Source organism: Pseudochaenichthys georgianus, chromosome 21 (assembly GCF_902827115.2).
Source record: "Pseudochaenichthys georgianus chromosome 21, fPseGeo1.2, whole genome shotgun sequence".
Taxonomy (NCBI): domain Eukaryota; kingdom Metazoa; phylum Chordata; class Actinopteri; order Perciformes; family Channichthyidae; genus Pseudochaenichthys; species Pseudochaenichthys georgianus.
The window spans coordinates 6,459,153-6,476,313 of NC_047523.1; the positions used below are offsets into that span (position 1 = coordinate 6,459,153).

The 17,161-nt window shown below is 41.1% G+C and overlaps 3 protein-coding genes across 3 annotated transcripts; 2 read left to right on the forward strand and 1 right to left on the reverse strand.

Annotated features, from left to right (window-relative positions):
• Positions 1–975: 975 nt before the first annotated feature.
• osgepl1 (O-sialoglycoprotein endopeptidase-like 1) lies at positions 976–11,775 on the reverse strand. Its single transcript, XM_034109911.2, has 7 exons — positions 11,394–11,775; positions 10,466–10,853; positions 9,801–10,005; positions 2,783–2,931; positions 1,441–1,571; positions 1,278–1,349; positions 976–1,209 (listed from the first exon to the last, which is right to left on the reverse strand). The coding sequence occupies exons 1-7, from the start codon at positions 11,573–11,575 to the stop codon at positions 1,125–1,127; spliced, it is 1,212 nt and encodes a 403-aa protein (XP_033965802.1). The 5' UTR covers positions 11,576–11,775; the 3' UTR covers positions 976–1,124.
• Positions 11,776–11,989: 214 nt separating this feature from the next.
• Positions 11,990–17,113, forward strand: adat3 (adenosine deaminase tRNA specific 3). Its single transcript, XM_034109914.1, has 2 exons — positions 11,990–12,063; positions 15,225–17,113. Exons 1-2 carry the CDS (start codon positions 12,052–12,054, stop codon positions 16,260–16,262), a joined length of 1,050 nt encoding a protein of 349 aa, XP_033965805.1. The 5' UTR covers positions 11,990–12,051; the 3' UTR covers positions 16,263–17,113.
• Positions 11,994–15,200, forward strand: alkbh6 (alkB homolog 6). The gene is made up of 2 exons (XM_034109921.2): positions 11,994–12,063; positions 13,309–15,200. The coding sequence occupies exon 2, from the start codon at positions 13,314–13,316 to the stop codon at positions 14,016–14,018; it is 705 nt and encodes a 234-aa protein (XP_033965812.1). The 5' UTR covers positions 11,994–12,063; positions 13,309–13,313; the 3' UTR covers positions 14,019–15,200.
• Positions 17,114–17,161: the final 48 nt, after the last annotated feature.

The window sequence follows — 17,161 nt, forward strand, 5'->3', positions numbered from 1 at the left end:
CAACCCAGCTTCTATGAGTATAGGCGTAGCCCTCTAAGTGCTGGGCCCCACTGGCTCTACGAATAGCTGAAGAAAAGTTGTTTGTGTGGGAGCAGATTGTCGGGCCTCCTTCCTATTTATACCGGAAGGGAGCCCGAGGGTGGGGCCCACCTCGTGGGTGGGCGTGGACTACAAGTGTTTCAGTGCTGCACGAGTGTGCAGGGGATTACCCAATAGCGATAGCCCTAGAGGGCTACGCCTATACTCATAGAAGCTGGAGTTACAGTAGGTAACTTCAGATATAAGAAGAAGATGTTTCTACAATAATGTGGAGGGAGAGTCCTCTCCAGTCAGACTGAGAGGCTGATAACTACAGCTCAGTGAGGTAAAGGACTCTTGAGTGTTTAGATAGTTCACTTTAGTCTAAGTTCAAACGGTTTGGTCACAATTTATGTAAACACATATTTCCAAGGCACTCCTTTATAATTATTGGGATAAACAGGTTTGAAATCATTCCAATGTATACTATAGGACAGTAACCAAAAATATCCTTTTAAAACTGGAGAGATAAAAAAGAAATGCATAAATAAATCAATGTTAAGGTAAAATAAGATATGAATGAACAACACAAATAAAATAAGTTACATTCATTTGTTATTGGCTATTGATTATTGGTTATGTTCACATATACTTATTTGATTACATCCACTTGTCTAAGATGACAACATAGACTTTCGACCGAAAACCAGCTGTTGACTTGTGGATGCAAGCAGCTAATCACAGACTCAACCAGAGAGAAGGTAGTAGGCCTACATCATCAGCTACCATGTCTGACAGAGAGGAAGACAGTGAGGAGAACAGTCAGGAGGGTAGTGATGACAGCTTGTAGGATTACTGCTCGTGCTAATGTTGTCTTGTGTTCACCTCTGCATGTGTGTTCTGTGTTCACCTCTGTGTGTTCAGTGCCGTGTGTCTGGCAAATAAAGTCAAGACCCCTCAAAAGTTACAGTTTATTTAATTTTAAGGATGAGCACCAAGCAACATCTCCAGGTGCTCCTTTGAGAACTAGGGGAAAAAAGTTATGTGCACCCCTGGGTATATAGTCTGATCTGGGCTATAGGAGTGACAGAAGAAAAGCAGCAGCCTCAGTTGTGGATCTTGATCCGGACTGACGGCAGCCTGATGGCCGCTGCCCTCACCTCGGCGCTCATGTCCACACCCAGCAGCGCCCTGCAACACAACACGCATTAGAGCTGATGGTATAATAGGAGCTATCTACTGACATTGTAAATACTTACTTTGGCTCATAGCAGACATCCACATTTGGAGGTAGTATCCCTTTCCCTTCTCTCAGGCGCTCAACACCATTCCTGGTATAAAAACACAAAAAGGAACTGTATAGTGGGGCAAATCATCCAATCAGATACATTTTTAAGCTTTACTGAACCTCAGTACACCCACCATGCAATCATCACTCCGTTGTCAGTGCAGAATTTGGCAGGGGGGCAGAGCAGATGTAGTCCTGTGGTCTCAGTGATGATGCTCAGAGTCTTGCGGATGTACTCATTGCTGGCTACTCCTCCAGACAGGACCTGAACAGAATTCACAGTGTTCACCTCATAAATCCCCTGAAAGGAACAGAATGTGTTTGTCCCTAGTTCAGTACTTTCAGACACCAGTACACTATCTTTGGGTTTCAACTGAAAGCTCATTAGTTCAGAACACATACTGTCTGTTTAAGAAATACTTCAACCACAAAAAGACCATTTGTATATTAACTGCTCACCCTGTGTAGAACTCTTGAAGAACATTTTGTTTTTCTCACATACTTTCAAAGTCAACTGAGAATCCAAAAAGTCCTGATTAGATAAGTAAATTACAACAGCAAAACTATATGAAAAATGTGATTGGCTTAGAATTGAGGAGACATCTGATTGGCTATAGTTAGAAAAAATTACAAGTACGAATCGGCTGACCATCAGGGGAGTCTCAAAAAAACCACAAACGAATGCACAGCGATCCGTGCACAGAAAGCGGTTTGTGTTTGCAGGTTCAGAGGTTTTGAACGGAAAACAAATATGTGAGGATCAAAAATACATATGTAAAACTTTTTTCTGTATTTGGATTTTATTTACATGTATATGTGGATCCAGAAATACAAGTGTGAATCCTTCTGTGTACATGTGTGTATTTTGAGACTGTTCTGAGCCCATACAGTAAAGTCTCGTTCATCCAGTTTTATACTCACTACTTTTCCATCACATGCACTTTTTGCTACAACCAAACAATAAAAAACTCTTTGGAAGTATTTCTATAGTTTCTGAAAAACAGCTGGGCATTGTTGTTCTTTACTAAGTTATGTGTAAACATCTAATTTGTTATTGAATAATTACAGCGGCTATTTATAGTATTTATTTGTATTTAGGTTTAATTATTTGGATTTAACCGATCAAATGCGCAAGTAATTGCAGTAACGCAGTCTTCAAGCTTGTAGAGTTATATATCTTTTGTCATAAACATTACTTTGCATAACAGAGTACCATTTAATTTATACATTATCTCAATTATTATCCTTTTTTTCCTGAACCTTGTGTACGTTTACATGTTTTTCTTTTCGTATCAGTAAATACAGCAACTGTTTTTTGTGATAAATGCATATTATATGAATGTAAAAGGCTTTATTTGGTGTTGTTAACATTTGAAATAAAAAAAGATTCCAATAAGAATCAATAACTGAAATGTTGAATATCAGCTACATTGTCTCAAAGATCTATGGGAGTATTAAATAAATAGTGACACTCACCAGGATGGGATTGCTGGATGGCAGCATGCCGTTCTCCTTGCAGAACATGATGGCCCGGTGCGTGCGCTTTGCCAGATGACAGGCCACCGTGTGCTGTGTGGCAGCTGCAATGTCCTTCACACAGGACAGCAGAGTCCCCTGCTCTATACCTGCAGAGGGTACAAGTAAGTAACATGTGAGAATACTAGGGAACTAGTGACAGAAAGTATACTTTTTTTCATTATCAAGAGTGTGTTTATTCGAGGGCTGCAATTTACCAACTTAATTTATGAATTATTGTCAATATAAATGAATCTGTCCGATTTCTAGAGGTGAGATAATGGTAAAATAGGTCTTGTTTTGTCCAAAACCAAAGTACGTTCACTGGAGAAAAGCAAGAAAGCTCCATTTGTAATATGTTATGGCTGAAGCTACAGCGTATAATTATGTATTTGATGTTCCCAAACGGTTGTATAAATAGATCTTAAACCTCTATTTGTGTACTTCAGTTTTTTGTTTGTACTACAGTTTCCAAAACAAAACAAAATTCTTATATGCGTTGAATTTCAGACACTTCCATTTGCATGAAAAGCACAGGTGAAACTATTAACATGTATGATCCCATGCTTTAGTGCAGTTCAGTGCAGTAGTCGTGTTTGTTGTTATTTGATGTTTTGAGCAACAGAAGCTGAAAGAATCTGGTAGTTGTGGTTTTCCTTTCTGAGACCATAGCAGGGGTGTCAAACTGAAATACACAGTGGGCCAAAATAAAAATATCGGTACTAGTCGAGGGCCGGACTGGTTCAATGTTTATTGCAAAACGTATTGAAATTAACTTGTTGCACATAAGTAGTAATAATGATACTGTTTCAATCACATTAGTATGCATGCAAAGTGACAGGTGGTGTGACAGGTCACACCTCTCCTACTTATGCTAATGAGCTAAGTCCCGCCTCCCTTTGTTCGAGGTGGATGTCACACCTTGGTGTGATATCACACGAAGGTGTGAAATACCCCCCTGTGTAGCGCCTTTGTTGTCTAAACCTTTGATGTGAGGGTTGAGGTGTTATAACAGGCAGGTGTGATTTCACAGCAGCGTGTTATAAGCCTCTGATGTTAATCTAGGTGTTGATTAAGGCAGTCTCTTTGAAGTTGTGCGTGAGACTGTCTCGCCCCCGTCCCCTCACAGCCCTTTGTTGTCTAATCTAATTAGCCTTTGATGTCTGTCCTTTGATGTGAGGGTTGAGGTGTTATAAGCCTCTGATGTTAATCTAGGTGTTGATTAAGGCAGTCTCTTTAAAGTTGTGCGTGAGACTGTCTCGCCTCCGTCCCCTCACACCCCCGGCCTCTCCCCCTTTCTCCACCCCTTCCTGTCACACGCTATGAGGCCAGAAGATAGTGGGGGTGGAGTTGGGTGAAAAAAAGAAAGAAATCCGTGCAGACTAAATAAAAAGCCATTAATTTTCACTCACTAAGTCACCTAAAACTTTTATTGTCCTCTCTAAATTAGATTAGTTTTTTTATATGATTTGTGTTAACTAAGTTGTATGGCTTGTGAACTAATGTGTAATTACTTTATTAACTACAGATGTAGCACCTCATTTCAGACTCCAGCTTACAGCTTCCTGCCTACGGCCTGCCTAAGACCAGTATCGAGGAATGTTAAGCCCTCCCACTATTTTCCAAGAGGGCATTGCCAGATTTTCAATTTCAGGTTTTAACCAGGAGATGGCGCTTCATTCACAAATACAGAAAGACAACTTTCATGGACTTGCAGTTGTGTTTTGGAGAGCATTTGAACACATCAATATTTTAGATCAACTAAAGTATATCTAATATTGTAATTCAATAATATATAGTCTTTATATATTAAATAAACATAATAATAATGTAAATGTTTACATTACACTTCTTTATTTGTTATGCTCGTACTTTTACCTTTACAATCGTGCTTTAATATACAGTATATTTTTGTGTTTGCTTCCTCCTGCTCCCTTTCGGACACATACTGTATGATTTATTATTATTATTAACATGAAGATATTATTAAGATAAGATAAGATGTTACTTTATTGATTGAACATTTTAGTTTAGAATGTGCTGTCCCACGGTAATTCAGAAGTCTCACAGGTTACATTTCGACCATTATTTAAAACAATAGGTGCTTTCACACCGTCTACAGTTTGATTTGTATAGAGGGAGCTCTGTGGCTGAATGGCCAGCGATTAGGTGTGGCGCATTTATCATAGGTGATCAGAGCTGCCGTCAGAATTCATTTAAAAAACAGGTCTGATTTTAAGACTATTTCTGCGCTCATAAAGAATGATAAGAATAAGAATAATGCGTATTGAACTGGTTTAATTCATTAGTGAGTTTATTTAACACTATAACCGCCAATCGGGTGTGTTGTGTGTGTGCAATGTAACTTTTTTTCAATAAAATATTAAAGTCTCCCAGTCTGTGACTTTTCCTGAAAGTGTGTTATGTATCACCCTATGTTGTTAAAAATTGCATTCTAATAGCGGGATTTGATGGTGTTAGGTAGGCCTATACAAAAACCTCTGGCAGTTCTAGTGTTAAGGTAATTAGGTACAGTAGAAGCCCTTTTTTTTATCAGTAACACATTTAGCAGTTGAACATAAAAGTCAACTAACTGAGGGTCACTTGCAATGACAGTGTTGTGTCTAACTGTCTCTGTTACTCAGAGTAACCTACAGTTAATTTAGCTGCTGGAGAAGAAAGATCAGGGGGAGAAGGGGGGAGAGAGCTGTGGTTGATGGGCCATTAGTTGTGTAAATACACAGCTGAGAGCTGCCGTTTCATTCAGACTGTTTAAAAAACGGTAACAACGGACTATTTTTCTTAGCGGATGCATGTCAATTTAAAGGAGAGGTGTCATGGCCATTTCCACTGATCATAATTCCATTGTTGAGGTATACTAAAATACAAAAATACTGTGCAATTTTCCGAAATCACATTGGTTTCGCATACAGCATCTCTTTAAAGTATGTGTATTCAGCAGTATTCACTTTCTCCACTAAACGGCTCGCTAAACCCCCCCTCCCTGTGAGCACAGTGTGCTCCGATTGGTCGGGACCAGTTGGGACGTTGTGAATCACGCTGAGCTCCGTGGAGGTGTGATTTCCTTGTTTAGCGATACACAGCCAAACTCACCCTGAGCACACACAAAGTCACAGCCGAAGTAAAAACAATAAGTGTGGCTTGATATTGAGTAAGAAAAAGGTTGATAAACGCTGTGAGAATGGGTCTGCAGAGAGAATTTCGCCGCGATCCCAACTGTCTGTTATCAGCCTGCAGCCAGGGAGGAGAAATCAGCAGAGCTGCCTGCACTGAGTGAGTGTGTGAGGAAGTCGTGGATTGGTCAATTTGGACCAATCAGCGGGGGCTTAACGTAACGGCTCCGCGGACGTAACATAACGGCTTCACGGATTGGCCCATTTGGTTCCGGCTACCGCATGACCGTATCGCGTCATAGTTCTGGGCGTGGCTACTGGGTGTTCACACGTCACAATGTCAAGGAAGAACATGGAGGAAGGTCAAATAGTTCCAACGAGGCGTTTTGGGGAGGTATTTTCTGTGTTAGAGCTTTACTCCCAACAGGGTGCACTTTGAGGGTTTTGACTCTGCATCCCATTTACATGCATAAAAACCTTAACAAAAAAGCAATGATGTTAACAAAACTGGATTGATCCACTGAAATAGCGTTAAAATCAAAAGTGCCTTTAAAGAAAATGTATTCAGACAAAGTATTTTATTTTCAAAAAAATTTAAGATTTTGCATACATAAAAAGTGTATCTTACAGTTCCTTTGTGAGAGAATTGCACACAAATCTGCCGAGTGTCAGTAAAAAAGTGTTAAAATCACAAACTTGCCTTTTAGAGAAACAGTCTTTAAGAAAAAATCTAATCAGACAATGTACTTCATTTCTAGTTTTAAGGTTTTGCATACCTCAAAGTGTGTCTAAAAGTATCTTGGCAAGAGAAAAAAGCCAAAATCTGCCTAGGCCATTAAAAGAAACCGAATTCCTTATAAAGTACTTCATATTCTAGCAGTTGTTAAGTGTTGCCTACATCAAAGTGTATCTAAAAGTATCTTAGTAACACGAGAAAAAAGCCAAAATCTGCCTAGTGTCAGTAAATAAGTGTTAAAATCCCAAACGTGCCTTTTAGAGTCACAGTCTTTAAGAAAATAAAAGTGTTACACAGTGACTGACTTTCTACCAGTTGTAAAGTTGTCATACATAAAACTCTATCCAAAAAGTAAGAGACTTAAGATAAGATAAGATAAGATGGACTTTTATTAATCCCTCGTGGGGAAATTGTTTCTCTGCATTTGACCCATCCTAGTGTTAGGAGCAGTGTGCTGCCATTTTGAACGGCACTCGGGGAGCAGTGTGGGGAACGGTGCCTTGCTCAGGGACACCTCGGTAGCACTTGGTCTTGCCGGGACACGAACTGGTGACCTTCCAGTTGCCAAGCCAAGTCCCTATCGACTTCGCCACCACCACTTACTGTTCCTTTGTGAGAGAAAGATGGCGCAGACAAATCAACTTCCGGTGATACCGAGGACCAACGAGCGAGGAAATGAAAATAATCTACCTGAGAAGCAGCCATAGATGGGTCCTCCACGGCTCCTCCGCGGATGCATAGAGTGGCGAAGTCACGCCCATCTACTTCCGGTCCATGGGACCTTATTTCGGAAAAATTATGTATTGAAGTCAATGGGGAGAGAAAGATTATCTTTCGATCCTGTTGGAATTGTGCCACGAATTACACATATGATGTTTGTCAATCTTAAAAAACCATTTCCATGTAAAAAAAGTCACAGTTTGTCGTAAAACTGTTGAAATATAAGACTATGAAAAATACGGAACTAGAATGACTACAAATCCCAGAGTCGCGTAAGTGATGTCATAACTGATGTCACAATTGTTTTCCTCCACTAAATATAAGAGATAGCTAAGATAAGATAACTTTAACAAGATGCCTGTGTGCTTAGTACCAGGTTGTTATCATACTAGCAATGGGTCTTGCTCGTTCTTTCGCTTCCTGTCTGATGAAAGGACCAGGAGTGGTTGGATCAAGTTAGCTACCTAACTAGTAGCAAGCACGTTAGTTAGCATTACAGCCTTAGCCTTGTCATTTGTATTAGCCTTAACATGAAGTAACATTAAGTAACCCAAAATGTTAAACAGTAATGGCCCGTCCACACAGCGGCGTGCGTTGAAGCTTGCCGGCGGGCGTGTCTGAAACTCAACCAACAACCAATCACATGAATCTCCCGCCCCTGACACACAAGCAGTGGTTTGATTGGCTAGAGCTTGTACTGGCATATGATTCGATTGGCTGACGCTTCTGCCGAGGCTTCAAAAGTTGAACATTGCTCAACTTTTGCACCGAGCCACGCCAGCAAAGCTCCGCTTCGCATCCCACAATGCAGTTCGGCGAAAAGTGACGTCACCCCATTCAAAGTGAATGGTGAAGCTTTCAACGCACGCCGCTGTGTGGACGGGCCGTAAGAGTAGTAGTCATATTTTGTGAACCCTTTGAAGAGTACTGTCACACCGGTGTGATCATTCTATAATACACAATTTAAGCCCGGGGGAGAAATGCTAACGCTGACGCTACATTAGCATCGGCGATCTTTTCTACTTCATGCTATCTGCACAAATGGTTGACATTAAACATTAAAAAGATCAGGCAGTTCAGAGAGAATCAAAGGCAGGCAGGCAGGCAGCTTTGCATGGCATTCTTCTGGACGTGTTTCATTGTGGTGATAGTGAGGGTAGTCAATCCCTTGTTTAGCAAGACAGTAGTGACGGCCATCTTGGTGACGTGTGTTGATGTGCACGATCAGAGATGTAGTTCATTCAGCGTTTCACACAAAAAAATGTGTTATTTCACAGTTTGACGACACATTTTTTTTTTTTTTACTGGCAAAATTATCTTTAAATTGACAAACATCAGATGTGTAATTGTGGCACAATTCAAACGGGATCGAAAGATAATCTTTCTCTCTCCATTGACTTCAATACATAATTTTTCCGAAATAAGGTCCCATGGAGGTCCACCGGAAGGGTTCGGGACTTCGCCACTCTATTTCCGGGAACGGTGGAGGCGTGACGCACGGCCGGACTTATCTCAGCCAATGACAGCTCTGCATGCATCCCCTGGATATTATTTTAGTAACTGCTTTCATCGCGACGCAATGTTTACAGTGAGAACAGCTGTGAGGTCCGTGCAGAAAGCAGAGCAGTGTGTATAATATATATATATCACTCAGTATAACAGGCCTACATTACTCTCTGTATTTGTATGCTTTAGTTTAGTAGATATCTACAAACAAAGAGTCAATATGTTTCTAAGACCATTTAGTGCTTCACATAATAAAATACACCACGGCTGTAGCCTGATTATGCTTTAGGAGCTGTAGGTGTGTGTGGTACAGTGTGTAGGTGTGTGTGTTGTACAGTGCGTGGATGCGGCGGACAGACGGGTCTCAGTTGGTTTGGTGTCCTATGCTTACTTCTAATACTTGTACAAGTACATAAAGATATGGGCCAAAATACAACTTTTGGCCCGTAATTGCAATTCCCCATTTCAGCGACCAGAGAGAGGGGGGGGGGGATATATCCAGTCTCTGATTGTGTTACGTTATTATGAGAGTGCTCTCATACTTGTTTGATTCTGAAATTGTATATATTTATCTGTAGCCTGTTATTGTCTCATTATACCGCACTGTCAATGAATTAAAATTAAATATATAAGTCGTCATGAACACATCTGTCCATCAGACAGAGTGCTGCTGTGCCTCCTGTCATCATTAATGGACGTCTCTTTAAAATGACCGCTCAGGGGAGAGGAGTTCTCATTTATCTAACCGCCTGCTGCTTCCCCTCTCCTCGGTTCCCCTCCTCAGTCCTCCGCTCGCATCTCCTGTGGGCGGCACTAAGTCTCGAGGGTAGGAGTAGAGGAGGGGAAATTAGAGTATTGAGAAACCTCTATTGTGTCTTCATACCTTCCTCTGCTTCTTTTTTCATTATCGCCATGTTAACTTGATTCCGTAGCCCAGCGAATGAAAAGCAGCAGTCGTACGTTTGTCCCATGGGGGTCCTGAACGGGAACCTTGACCTGTCGCCATCCTTTGCTAGGAGCTCTAGAGCCTGTCCTCCACTCAGTGTGGAGCACTGTGGGTGCTTTATGAGAGACAAACGCCTTGCAACCTGAATCCGAAAAAATAATACATTAAGTTAAAATACACAAATTGAACAACATGAAAACTAAATGATATTGGGGTTAATGGAAGAATTCACCCTGAAATCATGAAATATATATTTCTCATGTTAAATGTAGTGCTATTCATCTCTATGAAACTAGTTTTCTCTCTGATTATAATGCAACTCAATGGCTTGTGGTGCCAACATTTCTTTTTTTTAAACTTCAACAGAATTGTCTTTTTCAAGAAATACAAACCCAATAAATACGCAAACAAATAAAAACCTATCAAATAAATATGTTAGGAAGGAAGACATCTCCAACACTTGTTCATTGTCTCCACTGTAAGGGGTCCCTGGCCTCAAATAGTTTAATAACCCCTGACCTTAATTGATAAATGGCAGAACAGGTAAGAGGAAACACATTTTTGATTTTATTTTGAATTGACCAATCCCTTTATGACCTTACTTTATCCATCATATCGCCTGGAGCTTCATCCAGACTGTGACCCAAAAGCAGGAAGTCATCCACTCCTCGAGCCACAGCGAGCAGCGAGTGACCTCCAGAGACCAGCAGCACCAGGAAGGGGAAGGGAACCGGCAGGTGCATCCTGACGGTGAGGGCGTGGGCCTCCATGTGGTGGATGGGGATGAAGGGCTTGTTGTGCTGCCTCACAAACCTCAGACTGAAGTCCAGCCCGATGCCCAGGCTCAGGCTCAGGCCAGGCTTCACCGTGGTGGCCACAGCTGAGAGCCGGCTGGGGGCCACGTGGCTCCTCTCAAGGGCCTCCTGCACCACTCGCTCTATGTTCTCTCTGTGGAGCTGCTGGGCCACTGTGGGGATGATGCCTCCAGTCCTGCAGTATTCAAAAGGGAAGAGATACAAGCAGTAAGTAGTGTACTCAGATTTATACTTAAGTAAAAGTAGAAGCATCAGTGTGTAGAAGTACTCTGTTACAAGTAAAGGTCCTGCAAACAAAATACTACTCAAGTAAAAGTAGAAAAGTATTGGCATCAAAAAATACTCATTCTGCAGATTAGCCCATTTCAGACTAATATAGATGATGTGTTTTGATTATAATGATCGATGAATTAAAGTGTTATCAAAGCTGGTAAGGGTGCAGCTAGGTTTCACGACTTTGTATACTGCAAGCTTGTGCATTTACTCCAGGTGCAACTAAAAAATGTATTATATTTCGCATCTACAATCCTAATGAAGTGGAATAAAAGTAAATAACTTACCCGTGCAAAGTAGCAACACATACGGAAGTACAAATATCTCAACATTCTGTTTGCATTTATTTATTTTGTCTGACCCCATACAATAAAGTCTAAGTGGGTTTGAAAACAAACCTAAAGCAGTGAGCCTGTTACCTGAATGGAGATGTGACACCCACCTGAGATGGACTTCTTTCTGTGAGTGTAGAGACTCCCCCAGTATTTTCCCTGTCTCATCCATAACTGCAGCTCCAGTGTCATCACAGCTTGTCTCAATGCCCAAAACCAGTCTGGAGCAGTGGGCACAGCCCCACAATGTGTTTCTGAACTGTAGAAGCCTTTTTACTTTCGTAGGGAACATAGTTATGCCTCTTGTAGGAGTTAAAATAGGGGGGCAAATATAGTGACCTCACATCATTTCCCATTGATTTCTCTCCATTAATAAACGGCAATGGCATGACATAAGGTTTCGAGGAAATTAACAAAAGACAGACAAAACAACAACCTTGTTGAGTTCCGAGCAGAAAACTGTTTTCTGTCTCTGCTACTCTAAAGCGTGTGGCTGTGTCACATGTAAATAATTCCGTGCATCACCGAGTTTGTGACCTCTGATAAAGTACAGACACTAATCCAAACATTTGCAATATACCTAAAATATATAATTATTACGGTAACTTAAATTATAAATACACATAGCTAATAACTTGAATAATCGTATAGAAAATCAAGGATAGGTCCAAAAAATGTATGACTTTCTAGGGGGACATTTTAGTCAGCTGCACAAATGCGTGCGCATGGAGTCCAGCGCCTGACTGCTTCCTCAACGTTGTCGTTTTGATGTCAGAAGAGGTAAAGTTGATTTACTGTCATTAAAACTGTAGAATGTGCGGGTAGCTGGTGTGTGCTGTGTGTAACAAACATTGCGCGTGTTTAAAAATTGAAATCAGCCTTTTCCATGTAGCAGTTGGCTGTGCTGCGTTCACGGTTACAGTGTTTACAGTGGTGGAATGTAACAAAGTACATTTACCCAAGAGCTGTTCTTAAGTCAGACATGTAAGACACTTGTACTTTAGATACTGAGTATTTTTGACATAATGCTACTTTTACTCCACTACATTTTGAAGGCAAATTATGTAGTTTTTACTCCACTACATTTATTTTACAAATGTAGTTACTAACAACTTTGCAGATTTAGATTATTAATACAAAATATAAATGAAAAAAGAAAAGCCTCACCAGTTGTATATCAAGTAATTCAAATAAACCCCACCTTTCCCAAGTGCAACATTGAAGTGACGAACACTCTAAAATGGTAAATTCTGCAAAATTGGTACTCTATTTTTATGCAAATAATTTTTCACTTATACTTAAGCACAATTTTAAATACAGGACTTTTACTTGAGTATTTTTACTCAGTAGTATTGCTACTTTTAATTAAGTAAATAGTCTAAGTACTTCTTCCATCTCTGGTTGTTTGAAGGCAACATATTAACATTCTAATTTGTATATCTGAAATAACTCATAACATTTTGAAATGTCTCTTGGATTTCACGGCATCAGACAAGTGCGATTTAGGGGTTAATAAATAGGGGGGGGGAACAAAAACCCTGATTAAGCAACTTTTTGGTAAACTTGAATTAATACACTTAAGTTGGGTTAGAGTAAAATCATTTTTTTAAACTAAGATATACAAAAATTCAATGTGTCCTTACTTTAATTTGTATGTGAACAAACCAGTACTTTTTTATTTGTCCTTAAATTTGTAATGTGTCATACAATCGGTTTAATTCTGTCTCTACTGTATTTATTGTGCTGTAGACATAAACGTATTTGAAGTGTTTGGGGGAGCTGAATGTATCAAAATACACTTTAATTCCTCAGATTACGTCCTAATATTACTGCTGCGATTAATGAGGGAAATCCTGTTGATAGCATTTAGGTGAAATTTAAGTTTCTTTTCAGATCGTGAATAATAATGACTTTTGTAAAGTAGTTTTTTTAAACAAGGCTGTTGTACACTTTCTGCTATGACCAGGGAGCTTTAGCTAGCATTAGCCCTCTTTTAACAAGCATTTCATGTTGACTTTTCTAAAGGAGTCATGGAACACCCAGCTTGTATTTTGGAGGAGTTGAAGCGGTATGTCGTAAATGAGGCCCCACCAACAGTGTATTACATCCCAGATTTCATATCGGAAGAGGAGGAGTCCTACCTTCAACAGAAAGTGTTTAACTCTCCCAAAACTAAATGGACACAGCTGTCAGGCAGACGGCTTCAGAACTGGGGAGGGTTACCACACCCCAAAGGCATGCTGGCAGAAAAGATTCCTGACTGGCTCCAAACCTACTTTGAGAAAATCTCCTCTCTTGGTGCATTCAGTGGGAAAATGGCCAATCATGTGTTGGTGAACGAGTACAAACAAGGGGAAGGGATTATGCCTCATGAGGACGGCCCTCTGTACCACCCGACTGTCACCACCATCAGCCTGGGCTCTCACACCCTGCTCGACTTCTACACGCCCGTCAGCAGCCGGGAGGATGATGCACCGCAGACGGAGGAGAGCCGCTTCCTCTTCTCCCTGCTGGTGAAGCCGCGCAGTCTTCTGATCCTGCAGGAGGACATGTACCAGCGTCTCCTTCACGGCATCCGGCTCCAGGGACAGGACACGCTGACGGACAAGGTGCTGAACCTGTCTGCTGCCGGGGCCCAGCCAGGAGAGACACTGACCCGAGGCACCAGAGTGTCACTGACCATACGACACGTGTCCAAAGTTATGAAGGCAAAGTTTTTACTGGGGAGGAAATGAAGAAAGACCTAATATTTGCTATGGTACTATATGTTGTGTTTGCCACTGACACCATCTACTTTAGTCTCAGCCAGGATGCTTATCAGTTCTATTTTATACAAGTTGTCTGTATTGTATCACTTCAGCTTTGTTAAATGTATCAAGTAATTTCTTAATTCATTTTAATCTCGACATTATCAAAGGCAACAATACAATATAGTTGCAACTATAAATTGTTTAAACACGCTCTGGAGGGAACACAGGGATGTTGGCCTTTGCAGACCATTGACATGCACTAAAACCTATATAACACACAACAGGAAAGGGAAAACCCCAAAAAGCATAATGGGGCCCCTTTGAGGGTCTTTGGCATCTTTGTTGCAAATATCTATTGAAGAGGAGACATTTTTATTTTGTTTGGTATTTGCATTAGCTGAATGTCTGTAATAATTATTCAGGTCTTATAACTGGAATTATTTTGTATTGATTTGTCAACTCTTGTTTGAGCATAAAATGGATAAACAATTGGTATTGGTTGTGCTGCTTCGTGTATAAATGTTTACTTTAAAATGTATTTCCGCTATATCATAAGTATCGGCAGATGAGTAATTGTAGTACAGAAATTATGCATCTGTGTTTCTTAGGGTCAAAAACACCTTGAATTTCAGGACAGACAATGCTAGGGGAAACACTGGGATTCATTACAAGTTCATTGTAATCCTTGAAGTTATACAAAAAAATCTTCCTTAACTGTTGGGCCAGCAAGTGTTTTGTTAAACGATTGATGTTATAGTCAGCTTTTTTTCATACGAAAGTGCTGTTTTAAGCTCCTTTTTGTAAATATGGAGATTTCCTACTGTTCTCTGATCTTTATTTCAAAAATAATATTGAAGTGAATATCTTGGTTTTGGACCAAACCATAAATAAGACATCACAATTTTGAGAAATCTGGATCGCCGGTTTTCACGACGATTTTACATTTTATGGACAAAATCTTTCATCTAGAAAACAATTAGCAGGTAATATATAATCAGTATTGGAAAAGCCTGTTGGTTGATCTCTGTTATGGAAATCTCATAATGCAAATGTCTTTTGGGCTCAAGCAGTCATTTTGTATCGACCAGGCTTAGTTTCTGTCCCCACACAACTTAAAGGCTGTGTCATCATGTGCTGTCCTGAAAATGCACTGACTTCTGTTTCACTCTGGTGCAAAATCATATTTCACAGGAGAGCGCCAAAACAATGGAGCCCCAGAGGAAGCGCTGGAAAGGCTCCGAGTGTGGCTCTGATTCCTGGACAGTTTACCCTGTGCTGTCGGATGAGCAGTCACAAGACCTGGAGCTGGTGGAGGCGTTTGCTGCACCCGTGCTCAACAAGAAGGAGACATCTCGACTTCTCCGCGAGCTGAGCAGCCTGTACCCGATGAGCGGCCTTCAGCACATCAAGAGGGTGCGGACGGTGAAGGGCAGCCCCCACCCTCTGGAGGTCCTCCTGTGTCTTGTCAGGGACGCACCACACATGGAGGTTCTGAGCATCGACTCTCTGCTCCCCTCAGGAGTGAAACATGACGCCTTAGGTGAGCCTTTTCGGGTTAAGATCCCGGCACGTCCCCCCTTGACCCGCCCCCAGTTTGAGCAGGCGGGCAAACACTGGCCCACCTCCTTCCATGAGGACAAACAGGTGACGGTGGCCCTGAGGGGGGAGCTGTTCACTGCACCTCAGAAGGCCAGTATGCACATGCACATGATGTCTGCTCTGACTGCGGCCAAAGCAGGAAGTGAGTTGGGGATGGACGCGGTGGGGGCCGTGGTGGTGGACCCATCAACAGAGAAGGTCATTGCAGTGGGCCATGACTGCAGAGGAGACCACCCCCTCCATCATGCAGTCATGGTCTGCATTGATCTCGTGGCACGTAGCCAGGCCGGCGGGAGTTATTATTTTGACCAATACCCCGCTTGTACATTTACTCCCCCAGCCTCGGACACCTTTCAAAGCCCTCCCAGCTCTCTGCCATACATCTGCACTGGGTACGACCTCTACGTGACCCGTGAACCTTGTATCATGTGTGCCATGGCTCTCGTCCACTCCCGGATAGGGCGGGTCTTCTATGGGACAGCCTCTGCCGACGGGGCCTTAGGGAGGAAATATAAAATCCACACGCAGAAAGATCTGAACCATCACTTTGAGGTTTACCGAGGAGTGCTGGGAGAGCAGTGTGAGGATCTGACATCCAAAGTGCAGGTTTACAGGAAGGTGGATTATTAACGGATCAGTTTAAGTTCGGATCAATTGGAGCCGTCACAGGTCGACTGTAGAATACACTTTTGTACATCAGCATTTCCTTTAAATAAAGTTTTTAATCTTTTGGTTATTGTTGTTAGGGCTGCATAATTGATCAAAATGTAATCGGTATTGCAATATGAACTATAGCAATATTCAAATCAAACATCATTTTTAAAAGGCTAAACATGTATAAATATGATTTTGAATGAAAAATGATAAATCCCCATATTATTATAATTAGAGTTAGATCAAAAATATAAAGTATTTTTTTGTGCAGCCCTAAGTGTTTTATTGACGGCATTTGTTTTAGAAAGCCTTTCCTCCCTGTGACTTAAAGGCTTGTTTGAAGGAGCAAGTCAGTGACTCTGAAAGCTGAGAGATTTGCCGTAGTTTGTCTCAGTCTTTGTGCAGACATGCGTAGGTCCAGATGATATGATATGGAGCATCTTTTTTAATTAAATCTGATGCAAAATGGTAAATGTCTATCTGTGAGTTTTGTAAAGTTTGATGTATCAGGACTCAAGTGTGTTTACATTTGACCCTTTTCTCTGTGGAATCTGACCGAATGCAGCATCTTTCCAAGCGTGTCAAAAAGAATGCAGACGTTGTATACAAAGCTTTCTCATGTTAATCCTGTGGAATGTATATAAAAGGCTTTTTTGGTAAACCCAGGTCTACCAGTCTTAATTCTCAGGTCAAAAATTAAGCCTTCTTCTGACCTTCAAGTTTATTATCAGCTCGCATCAAATTTGTGAATACTTTATTATGTTTTAAAGAAAACCATGTGTAGAATGCACTGATAGTCTCAGAAAAGTACCAACAAGTTTTTGTTACATTCCCGATGATATCTTGTCCTTGCATTGCTCAGCCATTAAAGAAGA

Bases quoted from the DNA above. Each gene is read 5' to 3' on its own strand.
- osgepl1 (XM_034109911.2), bottom strand. From the start codon at position 11,575: ATGTTCCCTACGAAAGTAAAAAGGCTTCTACAGTTCAGAAACACATTG. The intron at 10,854-11,393 runs GTGGGTGTCACA...TGAATACTGCAG, and splicing joins CAGAAAGAAGTCCATCTCAG to GACTGGAGGCATCATCCCCA. The intron at 10,006-10,465 runs GTAAGGTCATAA...TTTCGGATTCAG, and splicing joins CAGGCGATATGATGGATAAA to GTTGCAAGGCGTTTGTCTCT.
- alkbh6 (XM_034109921.2), top strand. From the start codon at position 13,314: ATGGAACACCCAGCTTGTATTTTGGAGGAGTTGAAGCGGTATGTCGTA.